Source organism: Heterodontus francisci, chromosome 3, assembly GCF_036365525.1.
Source record: "Heterodontus francisci isolate sHetFra1 chromosome 3, sHetFra1.hap1, whole genome shotgun sequence".
In the NCBI taxonomy this organism is placed as follows: domain Eukaryota; kingdom Metazoa; phylum Chordata; class Chondrichthyes; order Heterodontiformes; family Heterodontidae; genus Heterodontus; species Heterodontus francisci.
In genome coordinates this window covers 140329734-140349466 of record NC_090373.1, presented here as the reverse complement: position 1 = coordinate 140349466, position 19733 = coordinate 140329734, and the positions used below count along the sequence as shown (strand labels likewise).

The 19733-nt window shown below is 42.4% G+C and overlaps 1 protein-coding gene across 1 annotated transcript in view; it reads right to left on the bottom strand.

The window, feature by feature from the left end:
* The window catches only part of mdn1 (midasin AAA ATPase 1), a 201664-nt gene that overhangs the window by 16027 nt on the left and 165904 nt on the right, over window positions 1-19733 (bottom strand). The window contains exons 83-91 of the mRNA XM_068026518.1: window positions 18875-19036; window positions 18176-18313; window positions 13913-14051; window positions 12103-12272; window positions 8599-8733; window positions 7773-7914; window positions 6725-7035; window positions 4223-4372; window positions 1891-1992 (exon numbers count right to left, since the gene is read on the bottom strand). Of these exons, the coding sequence (XP_067882619.1) occupies window positions 1891-1992; window positions 4223-4372; window positions 6725-7035; window positions 7773-7914; window positions 8599-8733; window positions 12103-12272; window positions 13913-14051; window positions 18176-18313; window positions 18875-19036 (1449 nt within the window). The remainder of the gene's footprint in view (window positions 1-1890; window positions 1993-4222; window positions 4373-6724; window positions 7036-7772; window positions 7915-8598; window positions 8734-12102; window positions 12273-13912; window positions 14052-18175; window positions 18314-18874; window positions 19037-19733) is intronic.

The window sequence follows — 19733 nt, the reverse complement described above, 5'->3', positions numbered from 1 at the left end:
AAAACCTCCCTGTACATGGACGACGTCACCGTCTTCTGCTCGGATCCGCTGTCCATTCACAGAATGAAGAGCATCTGCGACCAGTTCAAACTGGCCTCGGGAGCCAAAGTTAACCACGGCAAGAGCAAAGCCATGTTCTTTGGGAACTGGGCCGACCATCCTTTGTCCCCCCTTCACCGACAGGTCAGACTACCTGAAGGTGCTGGGGATATGGTTCGGAAGGGCCGGGGCATGCAATAAAACCTGGAGGGAGCGAGTAGCCATGGTACACCATAAGCTGAGCATGTGGGAGCAGTGATCTCTCTCCATTGTGGAGAAGAACCTGGTCATCAGATGCGAGGCTTTATGTAGAACAGGTCTGGCCCAAACCCCACTCCTGTGCCGTGGTGATCACCAGAGCTATTTTCCACTTCATCTGGGGATCCAAAATGGATCAGATCCAGAGGGACACGATGTTCAAACCTCTGGATAAGGGCGGGAAAAACGTACCCAACGTCGCCCTCATCCTGATGACCACCTTTGTGTGCAGCTGCATCAACCTGTGCATAGAGCCCCAGTACACAAACACCAAGTGTCACTATGTGCTGAGGTTCTCTCTGTACCCGGTGTTGCGAAGGATGGGCCTGGTCACATTGCTGCGGAACGCTCCATCCAGTTGGACCGTGCCGTACCACCTCTCCATCGTGGAAAAGTTTCTGCGGTAAAACACCTTTGACCACCAATCCATCAGGCAGTGGTCTGCACGGAATGTCCTCAAGGCCCTATGGGATAAGGAGATGGTGGATTCTGTCGGATGGTTCCCCAAGCAGGCTGCCAAAGTCATTTGGCGGAATGCCTCATCACCAGAACTTACACACAAGCATCAAGATGTAGCTTGGCTGGTGGTGAGAAGAGCCTTCCCAGCCAGATCCTTCCTGCACGCCCAGCGTCTCGCCCCCTCCACACACTGCTCTCAAGGTGGCTGCAGTGGGGAAGAGACAGCTGCCCACCTCCTTCTGGAATGTGTCTTTGCAAAGCAGGTGTGGAAAGAGATGCAGTGGTTCATGTCGAGGTTCATACCAAGGAGCTCTGTAACACAGGAGTCTGTGCTCTATGGGCTGTTCCCAGGGACGCACACTGAGATAAACATCAACTGCTGCTGGAGGACCATCAATTCGGTGAAAGACACTCTTCGGTCTGCCCGAAACTTGCTGGCCTTCCAGCGCAAAGAGTTGTCCATGACTAAGTGTTGCAGACTGGCACATTCCAAGGTCCAGGACTACGTGCCGAGGGACGCACTAAAGCTTGGGGCAGCCGCAGCAAAGGCTCAATGGGGAAAGGCCACTGTGTAAGGTCCTCCCACAAAAGTGAACGGAGGGGCTGGACCCATGGGAAACCACTCGGGCTGTATACACCAAATACGGGTTTGCTGTAAAATGAACATGGCATGTAAAATGGAATGGAATGGTTGTGAGGCAACTCACTCCTGTATCGAAAAAAACTGATTTCCTTTGCACTTTTTGGAATGTCAACTTGGTGCTGTTTTGTAATGCATTTTTTTTAATACACATTTTTATGAATAAAGTATATTTTGGGAAAAAAGTTTCTGCTGTTACACCAAAATATACTTTAATAGCTTGGCAATGCATTTGAGAACCTCACTAAAAAAGGTGAAGCCATTACTGTGCTTTGAAAGTGAAATATTTTTTTTTTTTGCACAAACCTAATTTGCAAAATTCACAACTGATCAATGATTCCTAATCTGTAGATATAGTTGCTCAAAATTGAGACAATTTACAGGTTATCAGAACAGAATTGTTTAGAGCTCTTGCAGAGTGCGAGATTGAAAAGGTGCATTTAAAAAAAAGTTTAACTACTGCACAAAATGCAGAAGTGCAACAGTGGTTTTACCTGCGTTTTGTCCCGAGATTGTCTTTGAGATGTGACCCTTGCCATCAGTTTGGACTCATGACCCTCGGACTGATTAGCATCTGCAGCCCCACTTCCTTGTTCCTGCAAGATCCAACAAAATAAACTGCACACTACGTATCTGAATGACAGCAAATGCTGTACGGGACAGTTTTTTTTTTCTTGTAAATGACTTTTTAAAATTTTTTTCATGGGATGTGAACATTGCTGGCAAGGCCTGCATTTGTTGCCCATCCCTAGTTGCCCTTGAGAAAGTAGTGGTGAGCTGCTGCAGTCCATCTGGTGTAAGTACACCTACAGCGCCATTTGGAAGGGAGTTCCAGGTTTTTGACCCAGTGACAGAGGAGGAACGGCAATAAGGTTCCAAGTCAGAATGGTGTGTGGCTTTGAGGGGAACTTGCAGGTGGTGGTGTTCCCATGTTCCTGCTGCCCTTGTCCTTCTAGCTAGTAGAGGTCACTGGTTTGGAAGATGCTGTTGAAGGGGCCTTGGCGAGTTGTTACAATGCATCTTGTATGTAGTACGCTGTTGCCACTGTGCACTGATAGAGAGGGTGCGGATCAAGCAGGCTCCGCCCTGGATGGCGTCAAGCTTCTTGAATGTTTATATCAGGTTCCTGATTACTTTTTATGACTAATATTCAGAAACTGTTCTAATTTTACTTTCTGTACAACATTTCAATATCTTGTTGATGGGAATGTTTGTGGGCACTGACTCTTTTTCTTTCTTAAAACAATAACTGCGACTCAGAAGTGAAGCATTGGAACCAGTTTTTTTTTCCATTCTTAGATGGGATGTGGGCATCGCTGGCAAGGCCTGCATTTGTTGCCCATCCACAATTGCTTTCGACAATTGAGTGGCTTGCTCGGCCATTGCAGAGGGCAGTTAAGAATCAACCACATTGCTGTGGGTCTGGAGTCACATGTAGGCCAGACCAGGCAAGGACATAAGTGAATCAGGTGGGTTTTTATGATAATTGGTGATAGTAATGGTGCCATGAAACTGAGACTAGCTTTCAATTCAGGATTTTTCTTTTATTAATTAATTGAATTTAAATTCCACCAACTGTCATGGTGGGATTTGAACTCCCATCCCAGGGCATTAGCCTGGTTCTCTGCATTACTAGTCCAGTGACACTACCACCACCACCACCTTAGTTACAATTAAGCAAAGCCCAGGCTGGATGAAGAATTTGGCTTTGATCTTCTAAATTGAAGAAGTGGACAATACTACTTGCTTAAAAAAAAGTTTAACACCTCCACCAATTGAGCCAATACAGATCAGAACGCATGTTGCATTGTTCAGTTCATGGCTTTAGATTGATATTTTAAGAGCTTTAACACACATTTATAGGCATCACTTTTTTGTACATCATTTATTTCTCAACAAGCATGTTGCAAGTTTGAGTCCCAGCCTAAGCCTACCTGCCTACAGCTGGCAGTTTTCACCAGATTTAAATTGAACATATTTAATACATCATCACAGTGGAAGAAAACGTGCAAAACAACAGCTCCAGTTATCAGTGGAATGACATTCAATGTGGCAGCACAGCCATATACAAGCCTGTCTACTCAACTCTTACTGGCTGGAGAGATCGCAGTATGGGACCTAAAGGATCAAAGACAATTTCTATTCACGCAGCTTGATAAAATGCTAGTCATTTACTGTTGTACTCAATAGAGCTAGTGCTCTCTTCAAATATTGGGCAGGAGAGCTTCATAAAGTGTAATGGCAAAAAGTTGATATTACAATTCCTTAGTTAGTTTCACATGATGTGAGCTGCTTTGTATGCAACCCTGCTCCTCCAGGATTGAAAGCTAGCCATCAGGATGTACACAAGTATGGGCCAGATGGACTGCATTTCCAGCATTCTCCCTCCTGCTGTGCAGAAGGACTCGAGCTTCATCTGCTGCCTCTCCATGAGAGGATGCCTGATACGGGAAGCTCATTACCAGGAAAACCTCTAGAAAGAAACTGCATCCTATCCCTTTAATCCTTTGCACCATCTGGATTCCTTTCCTGCAAGCTAGGCCACAGCCTAGCAGGTGACAATGGGCAAGGATTAGTTTTCTTCAGGCACAGCCTATTTAATCAAAACAGAATAAAGCTGGACAATAATTTAAAGTTAGTTTCTCATTTCTGGGGTGCAGCTGAAATGTCCCATCATAAATATAGGAGAGAAGACAAGATTCCTTTTTCTGTTTAAATTTAAAAGGACACAGACAGTTATAAGTTTGAGTGTGCATGTTCAACTTGCATTGAAAAGCAAGTGTATGAATGAGTTCCTGATTCCTTGCACTGAATGATCTATTGTACCTCTTTAGCTTGGTCTTTCTCAGATGCAGATCCAGCCAGTTCCACAGCTGTATCACTCTGAAGGTTCTCCTCTCCAGTCTTCCCTTCAGCTTCATGTTCCATTCGCTGTTCAGAATGAGGGACATCCTGATCATCTGTATTCTCGTCTACCTGAAAAGGAAAACATGGAGATAATATGGACCCTCTCAGTCATGAAAAATAATTTATTGTTTTATGTAAATATTAATTTTCATTGATTTTAATGTGGCGAGAACTGCAACTCATTTTACAAAATTGAGAACGGGTCTGGAACAAAATGCAACAACCTTAATTGCAATCTGTGAAATATTCAGCTGCACTGTGCGCCAAATCAAGAACAGATCACTACCACCAGAATCTGTACCCTCATGGCCCAGCACATCCCTCACACACAAGATCAACCCTGGCTCAATGGGTTGTGTATAGTGTGGCCAGAAGCAGCATCAGCCAAATCTTAAAGTGAGGCATTACCTAATTAAATAGCACAGGGCCACCTGCGTGCCAAACGTATTGTTATCAAAGCTAAAAGCAGTCCCACAACTAACAGATCAAAGTTCTGTAGTCTGACCATATCCAGTCAAGAATGGTGGTTTGACAATCAGGCAACTGATAAAAGGAGGAAAATGTTTATGAACATCTCATCTTCAACCATGGGCAAGAGTCCAGTACATAACAAACATGGACAAAGCGTTTGTAAACACCTTCAGCTAAAAGTGCCATTTGGACAACGACAACTTGCAGTTGTATACTACCTTTTTAAACTCAGGGATCACACCTTAGGGTATTTCAATTAGACAAACATCCTTGGCCTCCATCCATCATAGCTGACATTGCCCAGCCACTTCATTCCATGTGACTGAAGCTATCGCTCCCATCAGCGGCTGCGGGCAGAGTGCGACAATTACTGCCATCAGCAGCTAATTTGTTAAGTGACAGCTTTAAGATTACACCCTAATAATGTTCGTTGTTTACGGTCTGCAAACACGATTATGGTATTGCCACTCTCACGTAACAGAATAACAGGAGCACTATACATGCAGGGATTGTTCAATGGGGGTACTTATTAAGTACAGTTGGCTAATCACCAAGTTACTTTCCAAAAATCATCAGATTTCGATAACTTTGGTGCAACATTTCATCATCCAAACATGCATTATCAGGGGTTTGTCTTAGAGGAAAGATTGAGCAGGTTAGGCTTATACTCAATGTTAAGAATGAGGGGCGATTTTATTGAAACATATAAATTCAAGGGGGCTTGACAGGGTGGATGCTCAGAGGATGTTTCTCCTCGAGGGGGAATCTAGAACTAGGGGGCATAGTTTTAAATTAAGGGATTGCCCATTTAAGATAGAGATGAGGAGGTATTTCCGAGGGTCAGTAGTGTTTGGAATTCTCTTGCCCAGTGTGCAGTGAAGGCTGGGTCATTGATTAATGGCAGAGTTCAACAGATTTTGATTGACAAGGGAGTCCAGGGTTATGGGGGGCAGGTAGGCAAGGCCACAATCAGATCAGCCATGATCTTAAATAGTGGAGCAGGCACGAGGGGCTGAATGGCCTACTCCTGCTCCTATTTCTTATATGAAGTCCTTACAAATTCAAAATGCCCCAGTGGAAGTTACAAAAAAGATAGGACGCCAGTAAAGCTCAGTTAAAGTTTGAGTAGTTTATGAAATTACTGAACTACTCAAATTAGATTTTCAGATAATCACTCACCTCCATTACTCTCAATTTACCATAAGGACACCAAGGAGAAGGAGGACACAAGTTTGAATCCTGCAATTCCCCAAGTGGTAAATTAGCAAATGAGATGATCATCTCGATACTGAACATATCTCTGTAGTTAAGATAAAAAGGAAGCTTCCCCTCAGGCAGCTTTAATCCACACTCTAGTGAGACTTTGCCTGTTATCCTCAGTAATGAAAGACTTTAATATAGTACCAATCACAACCACAGGACGTCTCAAAGCACTTTACAGCCAAAATATTTCTGAACTGCAGTTACTGTTGTAACATAGGAAATGTGGCAGCCAATTTGTGTACAACCAGCTCACACTAACAGCAATGTGATAATGGCCAAATAACCTGTTTCTGTGATGTTGATTGAAATATAAATATTAGCCAGGTTACCAGGGATAACTCCCCTCCTCTTCTTTGAAATAGTGCCATGGGATCTTTTACATCTACCTGAGAAGGCAGACGGGGCCTTGGTTTAAAATGTTTTCCAAAAAACGGCACCTCAGACAGTGCAGCATTCCCTCAATACTGCACTGGAGTGTCAATCTGGAGTGGGACTTGAACCCAGAACCTTCTGACTCAAGAGTATGCTACCAACTGAGTCATGACTTACCTGGCCCTGGAATGTCACCTGCTCTTTACTGTTAAAAGATGCTACACAAATGCAAATTGTTGTTGCTTGCCCTTTCACCCAAGGCTGCAAAGAAAATGTAAACACCACAAAAAGAAAGGAAATAAAGAAATAGCATACTTTTGGCTGCAGCCCCTCGTCACTAGGAACTCCTTTGTCTTCCTTAGCAGATTCCTTCTGTTCATCCTCTTTGGACTGCTGTTGGTCTATGTCTTCAGCAGTTTCTTCTTCCCCATATTCCTGATCTTCCCCAATATTTTCTTCCTTATTCTCACTCTGCTCTTGGGTACTCTCAGCTTCCGCCTCTGTTTGAGGATGATCTTGATCCTGTTCTTGCTCAGCACTCTCCTCCATTGTCTCATCTCCCTCATCATCTGGACCATTCTCATTGAAATCCTTTAGTTTTTCTTCTATATCAAAGGGATTATCTCCTTCATAAAATTGAAAAGGTTTATTACAATTTACGCTCTCAAATCCTGCAATTTCAGCACTGTTGTAAAGAGGTATAACTTTTCATACAGTAGTCCTTTAAAAATGGAAGCAGCAGACAAAAATCATGGATAAAACATTAGCAAGATAGATAGATAATGTGCAAGGTTCATGACCTTTTAAAAACAAAAAAGGTTCAATTTTAAAACTGGTCTTTAAAATCAGTGCCAAAATGAAGGCTACGGACTAGTTTTGGCGGAACTCAATATATCTTTTGAACCTTCAGTAAATTCATCCAACCACCAATTGCCCAATATCGAAAGACTTTTAACTGATGTTATGAGCTATTTGCTCACAGGCATGGGCTAGCTTGGAGCAATTTGCCTTCTGATTTGAACAGAAAACAGCCCGGATTCTTGTTCTCGATCACTGTCCAGTGACCTCCTGCTGGAAAAGAGCATGCAGCTGAACATGGACGTTAGGCCCAATCCTACTCCTGTCCATTCAGTGAATTATGGCCTCTTGGGCTAGGGATGGGAGGATGCCCTCACACCCCAGGAAGCAGTCAACATCTTGAGCAAATGGGCAAGAAATTCTGTTCTGTATAACTTAGGTTTAAAACCAGGTAGTACATTTAGTCACAGAGCTATCAGAGGGAAAAATAGGGTCAGATAGTCTAAATGTTGGAAAGTCTAGTGGAAATGCAGAACATTCTTGGCACATATTCCAACTAACTTACCTTTTTCCTCCTGATCCTCGTCACTTTTATCTCCATCTTGGCTTTCCAGATTGAGATCTTCAGGCAGGTCCATGGCCTCGGTTTCTGGTTGCTTGTCCTGATTGCCTTGATAAGGGTCTACTTCATTTCCATCGTACTCACGCTATTGTAATGAAGTAGATTAGTAAGCACACTCAGACTCATTTTGAAATCTGTTCAGGTCATTAATAAATCACTGGTATAGGAACTGGTGGAGTCTGTGTGTGACTATCACTACTAGATTAATGTGAAAATACCTAAATCAAGACAAAGTAATACTTATATTGTCACTTAGACTTTGTGCACATTTGTATCTTTCACAATAGGCATTTTGTGAAGATTTTTACTTGATGCACCCACTACTATAATAGGAACATATTTCATTGCAAATGAGAATTGTCTCTAGTTTATCTAAATTCATTACCGCTTCACAGAAATGGCATTCTACTTTTGAATGTTCCATTATTCATTGCTTTGTATAAAAAGTAGTATTGTTTTTATTTTAACATTCGTTTAGTTATTTTGTCCCCACATTCTCAGTCTTTCCCTCCAGCAAAAATACAAATTAAGAATTTAGGCAAGTGTTTGCATTCAGACTTTGCCCAATTCCTGCTCATTAGCTCAGAACCTGTCACGGACCACGAGGAGAACTGGAGCTTGTAATATGGAGAACTTAAGATGTGAATTCAGGTCCAGCCACTCAGTGGCACAGCAAGCTAATAAACCAAACCTTCTGGCTTATGCACATAACTGTAATATGAACTTTTGGGGGTGATGGTGGTGGGGGGTGGAAAACAAGTGTCAATACCTCATCCAACTGCTCATGGATTTTTTCTTCGCCTTCCTCCCTCTCCTCTTTCTCCTTCTCTTGTCTCTTTTTGTCACTCTCATTTTGGTTTGCTGCATCCATGTTGTCATCTTTAGCAACGAGTTCAGACTGCTCCTGTAAAACAATTTACAGCATGAAATTCAAAAACAAGAGCGCAGTCAAGACAGGTCAAGACAACTCCCAGATGGAAGTGATTAACAAACAAGTGAAAAGGCTCTCCATTAAAAAAGTTGGGGACGCAAAGAAGCAAGTGTTTGGAAGTATGCAAATTTATCTAGTTTAAGATACTTGTGAGCTGCTAAGAAAGAAACGACTGCTGACAAAGAACAAAGAAAATTACAGCACAGGAACAGGCCCTTCGGCCCTCCAAGCCTGCGCCGATCCAGATCCTCTATCTAAACATGTCGCCTATTTTCTAAGGGTCTGTATCTCTTTGCTTCCTGCCCATTCATGTATCTGTCTAGATACATCTTAAAAGACGCAATCGTGCCCGCGTCTACCACCTCCGCTGGCAACGCGTTCCAGGCACCCACCACCCTCTGCGTAAAGAACTTTCCACGCATATCCCCCCTAAACTTTTCCCCTCTCACTTTGAACTCGTGACCCCTAGTATTTGAATCCCCCACTCTGGGAAAAAGCTTCTTGCTATCCACCCTGTCTATACCTCTCATGATTTTGTACACCTCAATCAGGTCCCCCCTCAACCTCTGTCTTTCTAATGAAAATAATCCTAATCTACTCAACCTCTCTTCATAGCTAGCGCCCTCCATACCAGGCAACATCCTGGTGAACCTCCTCTGCACCCTCTCCAAAGCATCCACATCCTTTTGGTAATGTGGCGACCAGAACTGCACGCAGTATTCCAAATGTGGTCGAACCAAAGTCCTATACAACTGTAACATGACCTGCCAACTCTTGTACTCAATACCCCGTCCGATGAAGGAAAGCATGCCGTATGCCTTTTGACCACTCTATTGACCTGCGTTGCCACCTTCAGGGAACAATGGACCTGAACACCCAAATCTCTCTGTACATCAATTTTCCCCAGGACTTTTCCATTTACTGTATAGTTCACTCTTGAATTGGATCTTCCAAAATGCATCACCTCGCATTTGCCCTGATTGAACTCCATCTGCCATTTCTCTGCCCAACTCTCCAATCTATCTATATTCTGCTGTATTCTCTGACAGTCCCCTTCACTATCTGCTACTCCACCAATCTTAGTGTCGTCTGCAAACTTGCTCATCAGACCACCTATACTTTCCTCCAAATCATTTATGTACATCACAAACAACAGTGGTCCCAGCACGGATCCCTGTGGAACACCACTGGTCACACGTCACCATTTTGAGAAACTCCCTTCCACTGCTACTCTCTGTCTGCTGTTGCCCAGCCAGTTCTTTATCCATCTAGCTAGTACACCCTGGACCCCATGCGACTTCACTTTCTCCATCAGCCTACCATGGGGAACCTTATTAAACGCCTTATTGAAGTCCATGTATATGACATCTACAGCCCTTCCCTCATCAATCAACTTTGTCACTTCCTCAAAGAATTCTATTAAGTTGGTAAGACATGACCTTCCCTGCACAAAACCATGTTGCCTATCACTGATAAGCCCATTTTCTTCCAAATGGGAATAGATCCTATCCCTCAGTATCTTCTCCAGCAGCTTCCCTACCACTGACTTCAGGCTCACCGGTCTATAATTACCTGGATTTTCCCTGCTACCCTTCTTAAACAAGGGGACAACATTAGCAATTCTCCAGTTCTCCGGGACCTCACCCGTGTTTAAGGATGCTGCAAAGATATCTGTTAAGGCCCCAGCTATTTCCTCTCTCGCTTCCCTCAGTAACCTGGGATAGATCCCATCCGGACCTGGGGACTTGTCCACCTTAATGCCTTTTAGAATACCCAACACTTCCTCCCTCCTTATGCCGACTTGACCTAGAGTCAAGCTACCCAAGTCACCAGTGCACATGCAAAGGAAACATTGGGAGATGCAGCTTCTCCTATTTTCTGCAATAATCTTTCTCCCAAGAATAGATCTGGGATACATTCTACAAGTAGTAGACAATCTTACAAAAGTCTTAGGAATCAAGATTGAAAACATTTATTTATACAGAGTAGTCATTTGGTAGTTCACAAATAGTATGAAGTTGTTGCTTTCCCTTACATTGGTATTCTTGTGGATTGTCCTGATGAGTGCAAGACAAAAAGCTTTGATAACAGGTCTCTATTTTCAACATTTATTTAGTTGTTTTTGCTGTTTCCCTCCCTTCCACTTTCCTATCAAGCCAAACCTCCCTACAGGTTCCCCATTCGAGTTTGGAACTTATGTCTCTAGCTTTGCTCAAGTACCCCAACCCCATGTTCACCTCATTCATGAGAGCCACCTCTTACTCCTTTAACCACATTCCCAATAAATTGCTGACCACCCAATTTGTTCCTCGCCTCTATGCTAGCTGACATTATAAATGGTTCCCTTTCCTCAGGTACTGTCCCCCTCCATCACCTAGCTCACCCACCCTGTTCTCGCAAATCATAACCCCATCGCCAATTTCACTTTGCTCTCCAAAGTCCTTGAATGTTGTTGCCTCTCAAGCCCATGCCAGTCGCTCACCTCCATTTGAATCTTTGCAATCAGGTTTCCACCTTGCCACTGTACTAAAATGGCCCAAACCAAAATCACAACTGACAACCACTGACTGACAGTGGTACATTATCCTAACTCTCTGCAGCCTTTGACAGTCAACCTCCTCTAATATCTATTAAACCAGCCCATTGGGACTGCCCATGCTTGGTTCCACTCTTACCCATCCCACCATAGCCAGGGCATCACCAGCAATAGGTTCTCTTCCTGCCTCCACACTTCCTCCAGAGGCCTCCAAGGATTCATCCTTTACTCCTTTTTCTCATCTATATGCTACCCCTGGAAGCATGTATAGGGAATGTTGAGCAAAAAATGTTCCTGATTTGATAAGTAAAATGGTTAAACACGTTATGAATTTTTAAACTTAACTCTGTTTTGCTAAAGAAAACATCAAATATAAACTAGAAAAATTGGGTTTGTGGTCATAGTTGGTAAATTTGATGCATGGCTGCTTCATGAGCCAGTGTTTCAAGGAATCCTGAGAGTTAGTGCTCATCTAGACCGGTTATTTGTTCAGGGAAAAAAAAAAAAAACAGAATATGGAAATCAAAAAATGAGATTAGAAATGAAGCACACTTAAAACAAGTATAGATTGTCATCTCAAATCCTGCCACAGTAAAAGGAAAATGAAATAACAAAATAGTGTACACATTAGGTATCCAGTAAGCATTTTTCTTTGGTACAAAATGAAAACAAAAAAAGTGACTCGCCACTATTCTTTGTTGCGATCTCACTTTTCAAAATGAAGGTCAATGCGAAGGTAAATCATTAACACTGAACTTACTTGAATTAAAATTGGATCTCAGATTTAGAAAAGCTTGGCATCTTACCACATCCATCCCAGGGCCAGTATCTTCAACCTCGTCACGAACACTATCTTCATCATCATCCCCCCAAAGTCTTTCATCTAATTGGTCAGCCTCCGCATCTCCGAGGTCACCCATCTGTTTATCCAGTTCTTCTTCCTCTTCACTATCTGATTTCTTGTCATCATCCTCTCCTGAAGAAATTATTCAACTATTTAATGACCAGTTGAGCTAGCTATTGCATCTCATTTCAGAATAATACAAAACATTGTGGTGGCTATATTGTCAACTTATTTTCTTTTGAATAGTCCTGTTAAACTGAAAATAAACTTAATTGGAAAGGTAATTGCATTCTGATGGATTCCTGGTTTATGCCAAAATGAAGTCAATTTATTTCCCAAGTAGAACATTTTTACATTTTATTTTTATTTTAAAAAAGGTGCAAGTTCTTTTTTATTTGTTAGTAGGATGTGGGTGTCGCTGGCTAGGCCAGCATTTCTTACCCATCCCTAATTGCCCTTGAGAAGGTGATGGTGAGCTGCCTTCTTGAACTGCTGCAGTCCTTGGGGTATAGGTACACCCAGAGTGCTGTTTGGAAGGGAGTTCCAGGATTTTGACCCAACGAGAGTGAAGGAACAGCGATATAGTTCCAAGTCAGAACAGTGCGCGGCTTGGAGGGGAACTTGCAGGTGGTGGTGGTGCCATGCATCTGCTGTCCTTGTTCTTCTGGGTGATGAGGTCGTGGGTTTGGAAGTGACTGTTGAAGGAGTCTTGGTAAACTGCTGCAGTGCATCCTCTAGATGGTACACACTGCTGCCACTGTGCGTTGGTGGTGGAGGGGCTGAGTGTTTGTGGATGGGGTGCCAATTAAATGGGCTGCTTTGTCCTGGATGATGTTGAGCTTAGACTGCCGTTGAAGCTGCACCCATCCAGGCAAGAGTATTCCATCACAATCCTGACTTGCGCCTCGTAGATGGACAGGCTTTGGGAAGTCAGGAGTCATACACAGTCATGTTTAAATAAATATGGCCAATGTCCAAACCATGACTTGCAAAAAAAGACTCAGTTCTCCAGTTTAAAACTAGTTAGATTTCACCTTCAATTGGCTGTCAGCTGTTGCCAGTTCCCAATAGTACAATTCTATAATCAAGGTGTGTTTATGATTATTGTCCATCGCAATGAACAGAAAATCGGGCTAATCAAAAGCCACTCAAAATACAAACTTATAAATCGAAACAGTCAAAATGCCATAATCTATAAATCTAAAATCAGTTTTCAGAAGCGGTCAGTTTATCTGTGAAGCTATTTGGTACTCACAGTACTGTCAAACTTCACACAACGAACAGAGCGGACTGGGAATGTATTGCAAGGTTACACTATAATTTACAAGTTCTCAGAATGCCAAATTCTGATCCCAACACGGTTTGATTCCAAACAATTTTCTCATTAGTGAGCTTTACTCTTCCATTCCAAGTAAGTTTCAAAAAAGCTAACGAAAAGCTCTGCTGTAAATGCTGCCCATTTTATTCTTGCTGCAGCTACAACTTTCAAGCTCACATTAAGCAGTATCAGTGTTGTATTGCAGAGGCCACTACTTGAAAGTAATAAAATGTGCTCTTTCACCAAGATTTCCATTGCATTTTTTAAAAATGCTGTAAATACTGGCAATATTCTGATGAAAAGGTCACCGTCCTGAAATGTTAACTCTTGACCTTTCTCCACAAATGCTGCCAGACCTCAGTATTTCCAGCATCTGCAGAATTTTGCTTTTCCATTACATTTGCTTATTAAATAGTACACAAAGCTCATCTCAAATTGGCCCTCAGCAAGTGACCTGGTTCTTTGGTATCCCCATCATGCAGTTTTCCCTGAAAGTCCTCTGACATTTCGATAGCATTCTCTTCCTCTTTAACATCGGGCATATTCTCTGCATCTTCTTTCTTTTCTTGGTCTTTACAGAAAGTATCTTCTACCTGAAGAGGGGGAGGGCACAAGAGTTTTGCTGAGAATTACCTAGTTGCAACACAACATTTAAAAAATGTACTAAAAGTTAGTTCAGCAATGAGGGAGAGTATGTATACATTAAAAAAAAGGGAGAAGGAAGGAGGAAAGAAAAAAGGGGGAAGAAAGGAAAGTGCAAAAGCAAGTGGGAAAGAAAATACATGACTGGCTGCTACCTCAACAGGAAGAAACTGATGGTAAGCCATTGGAAAGGAAGATAGGACATTAGTACCCTACCTTTGCTGTTACTGCAATCTCCAATTCTTAAACCCTTTTCTCCCACCTCCATCTCTACCAAAACCCCCCACCCTGGTCCTAAAGTATTTTCGTTTAGAAATCAGAAATCATGGAAAGTTTAAAAGGCACAAAAAAAAAGGCCGCTTGACCCATCGTGTCTGTGCCGGCCGAAAAACAATCCATCTATTCTAATCCCACCTTCCAGCATTTGGTCCGTAGCCCTGCAGATCAAGACACTTGAGGTGCATATCCAGACTCCTTTTGAATGAGTTGAGGGTTTCTGCCTCAACTACCCTTTCACGCTCAGTTCCAGACCCCCACCACACTCTGGGTGGGAATGTTTTTCCTCATCTCCCCTCTAATTTTTCTAGCAATCACTTTAAAACTATGCCCCCTCATCACTGACCTCTGATAAGGTGTATAGGCCCTTCATCTCCACTCTATTCTGGCCCCTCAATTTTGTACTTTTCAATCAGATCTCTCCTCAGCCTTCTCTGTTCCAAGGAGAACAACCTCAGCCTATCCAATCTTTCCTAATAGCTGCATTTTTCCAGTCCTGGCAACATCCTCGTAAATCTCCTCTGTACCCTCTCTAGTGCAATTACATCCTTTCTGTAATGAGGTGACCAGAACGGCACACAGTATTCAAGTTGTAGCCTAGCCAATGAGTTATACAGTTCCAACATAACCTCCCTGCTCTTGTATTCTATACCTCGGCTAATAAAGGAAAGGATTCCACATGCCTTTTTAAGCACCTTATCAACCTGTCCTGCTACCTTCAGGGATCTGTGGACATTTACTCCAAGGTCCCTCACTGCCTCTACACTTCTCTGTATTTTACCATCAATCATGTATTTCTTTGTCCTGTTTGACCTCTCCAAATACATCACCTCACACTTCTCCAGGTTGAATTCCATTTGCCACTTTTCTGCCCATCCGACCAGACCATCAATATCATCCTGCAGCCTACAGCTATCCTCCTCGCTATCTACCACACGGCCAATCTTTGTGTCGTCCCCAAACTTCTTGATCATGCCCCTGACATTTACATCCAAATCGTTAATATATACCACAAACAGCAGGGGACCCAGTACTAAGCCCTGCAGAACGCCACTGGAAACAGCCCTCCAGTTGCAAAAACACCCTTTGCAAGCTCGAGGAACAGCATCTCATTTACCGATCAGGCACACTACAGCCTGCCGGACCGAACATTGAGTTCAATAATTTCAGAGCATGACAGCCCCCCATTTTACTTTCATTTTTAGTTATTTTTTCTTCCTTTTTTTTTAAAAAACATTCTTTTTTTACATTTTTTACAATCTTTTTTTTGCATTTATTTCATTTCATCGTTGTTTGTTCAGTTTGCTTACCCACTGTTTTTTTTCAGGTTTGCACTTGCTGCTGTTCAATATTCAGTGTATTTACACCTAATCTGTACTAATGCTTTGTCTTTTAACACACCATTAACATATTGTTTGCCTTTGCTCAGTGACCTTTTGGTCAGCTATGTGGCCTGGTCCAATCTCGACCTCCTTTGTTATCTCTTGCCCCACCCCCACCTCACTTGTGACTTTTCTAATATTTGTCAGTTCCGAAGAAGGGTCGCTGACCCGAAACGTTAACTCTGCTTCTCTTTCCACAGATGCTGCCAGACCTGCTGAGTGATTCCAGCATTTCTTGTTTTTATTTCAGATTTCCAGCATCCGCAGTATTTTGCTTTTATTAACCCTTTGTTTTCTGCCAGAGCCAATTTTGTATCCATCTTGCTGCATTTTCCTGGATCCCGTGGGATTTTTTTTTTTTTTTTAAACCAGTCTGCCATGGGGGACCTTGTCTAAAGCCTTGCTAAAATCCATGTAGACCATATCAACTGCACTACCCTCATCTATCTTCCTTGTTACTTCTTCAAAAAATTCGATCAAGTTGGTCAAACAAGATCTTCCCTCAACAAATCCATGCTGACTATCCTTGATTAATCTGTGCCTAAGTGACAGTTTATCCTGTCTCAGAATCTTTTTTTTTCTTTTTCTTTTTGGGCCTCCTTATCTCGAGAGACAATGGATACGCGCCTGGAGGTGGTCAGTGGTTTGTGAAGCAGCGCCTGGAGTGGCTATAAAGGCCAATTCTGGAGTGACAGGCTCTTCCACAGGTGCTGCAGAGAAATTTGTTTGTTGGGGCTGTTGCACAGTTGGCTCTCCCCTTGCGCCTCTGTCTTTTTTCCTGCCAACTACTAAGTCTCTTCGACTCGCCACAACTTAGCCCTGTCTTTATGGCTGCCCGCCAGCTCTGGCGAATGCTGGCAACTGACTCCCACGACTTGTGATCAATGTCACACGATTTCATGTCGCGTTTGCAGACGTCTTTATAACGGAGACATGGACGGCCGGTGGGTCTGATACCAGTGGCGAGCTCGCTGTACAATGTGTCTTTGGGGATCCTGCCATCTTCCATGTCTCAGAATAGACTCCAATAATTTGCCCACTACTGAGGTTAGACTGGCTGGCCTGTAATTATTCGATCTATCCCCTGCTCCCTTTGTAAGCAGAGGTACAAAGTTAGCAGTTCTCCAGTCCTCTGGCACAAAGCACTCAAATAATTTCTAGGATTGAAGTAATTCTTTAATCTGATTAAGTAACTTCACAGAAGTCCATTTTAAACCCAATTGAACTGTAGTGTAATTCACCTCGTATGAAGTCCTCACCCAACCCCAAAGACATGCTCTTTAGTTGAGGTACAGATTCAACAGTAGTGAGTGCTAGTCGACACTAGCATGTCAAGCATAATGAATGTTGCTCAGTTTTTCAAAAGATGCAGAATCACAGCCAAATACAATCTAGTCCTTAGCAAACACCTCCACTCAGGACTCTCCAGCAGGGATCATTAGATAGAAATCATGAGTGTAAACACTAGCTGGTTTTCACCTCCCGAGTCCACTGAAGCACTCCTAATTCCAACAATATCAACTAAGTAGAAGTTAGAAATCAAACATAGGGTTTTCTGATGTTTGGCTGAATTATACACTGCTTGTTCCAACTGAGTCATGGGGGGGAAAAGAAAAAAATCGCTCACTGACCTCTTCAAACAGTAATACATGGATTCAGCTCATAAGCAAGCCACAACTGAGAAGGTGCAATATACCAATGAATAAAAGATATGATATTGCAGTTTAAGTATGACGCTGATTAACAGTACAGAATGTAGATTAGATTAGATTAGAGATACAGCACTGAAACAGGCCCTTCGGCCCACCGAGTCTGTGCCGAACATCAACCACCCATTTTATACTAATCCTACACTAATCCCATATTCCCAAACATCCCCACCTGTCCCTATATTTCCCTACCACCTACCTATATTAGTGACAATTTATAATGGCCAATTTACCTATCAACCTGCAAGTCTTTTGGCTTGTGGGAGGAAACCGGAGCACCCGGAGAAAACCCACGCAGACAGAGGGAGAACTTGCAAACTCCACACAGGCAGTACCCGGAATCGAACCCGGGTCCCTGGAGCTGTGAGGCTGCGGTGCTAACCACTGCGCCACTGTGCCGCCCAGATGTTAATGTTCAATTTGCAGCATGCTACAGATTGTTGTGCAGGACATTTAACTACATGCGTGCGAAAGCTCAAACTGGATTTTAAATAAAAAAGGGACTTTTGTTTTTTAAAAGTATCACTGATTAGCTGATTCTCGAGTGGGTCCCCTTGAAAATGGAGAGTAGTTATAGAACACCAGCTTTCCTATTGCTGCAATACTTAAATCCTACCCCCAAACACATAACTAGTAGTAACTGTGTCCCAACAAATTTCTTTTCAGGCACAGATCATATTTCTACATTTTCTGAAAGAAACCACATACCTGGTCTTCATTTTCTATCTTTTCACTGACATCCTTCATGCCTTCACCCTCTCCGATTCCTCCACCCTCATTATCATGGAATTGGGTTGAACCTTCACCCGCTGCATCCTCCATCAACTCTTTAGGAAGGCAGAATCCCTGGCCAGAATAAATATTCTTTCTCCATCACTTCCTCAGCAACATTTTTAAATCATTCAGTAATAGCAATCAAAGTTCAGTCTTAGACTCTTCCTCACACACACTATAAAATCACTACAAAATTTAACATTGTCCTAACAATTTGTAATAAAACAATTTCAATGTGTACAATACCAAAAGATATTTCAAGTAATTCTAATAAGAGGACTGCTTATAATTAAGTGAAATAAAATTAAACTTAAAAAAAAAATACATATTTGAAAAAGTAACAGAAAATGTGGAAGAATTTTATAGTCAAACCTCCACCTTCAGAATATTTAATTTTCACAGATGTTTATTGTTCCTAGTGACTGACACAGGGACACAGATATAAAGCTTAATTTTGGATTGGGGCAGGGGGAGATTTGGAAGTGAGGGGGAGGAAGAAGAAAGGCCAGAAAACAGATTCAGCAAATGTGATGCCTGATATAATTTTATCAGATAAAATCTTTAAATTTTGATAATTCAAAAATTTAGACCCATTTGAGTAAGGGCACACAAAATGTTAATGTTCCACCATACCTGCACAGCAAGGTCTGTGAATAAATGAGCTAAAATGGATAGTAATTTTCCACTGCTTCTGTGAGTTGCCATAGAAATAGTTAGGTAGTACAGGACCAGCTCGGAGTAGGTAGTCAGCATTGGAAGGAGTCGCACGATGCAGCGGCAGCTTTGATTGAACAGCTAAAGAGGAGAAAGAACAGGCACTTGACTAGAATTCCCACACATCAGTAGCTTTCTAGCATGAGCAGGAGCAGTCCTTTGCTAAATAAGCTAAAAATTACATTTGTCTTATTGCAATTTGAACACAAATTTAGAAATCATCCATCTCATTACAAATGCAAAAGTTGCCAAAGGCATAAACAAAACTCAGAGCTCCTAGCTTGTCACCTTGTTAGCCAAGTTGAGCACAGCAAGAGGTTGTGCTGGGTCAGGATGCCTAACTTGTCACAGATACTGCAAAAGAATACCCTTCAGTGATTGTCAGCATGGAATTACCTGGCATAGGGATGTGTGGTGCCAACCAAAACTAAAGCCTCTTCAAGAGGTGATCTTTTAAATTTTCTTTTAGCCTGCATCCTGCTTGGGCTTTTCAAAATTTTGTTGAGGATAAACAGTCTAAAGTCAAGTTTCACGTCTAAAGAGTATTCAACTAAAATAATTTTACTAATGTTCTATCTACTGTCAGGGAAGTATTTTTTTTCTCTTGCTTTAAAATCAAGAGAGGCGGAAGGGGTCTGTGTACCTTTAAGATGGGAGTTGTTTTTATATTCCCTGGGAACCATGTGTGTGCAAGCTGCAGCTGTTCCTAAGCAACAGCAAGACAGATGAGGTTACACGCCATATTGTATCAGTTTGACTGTGTAAAGATGGGCTCGAA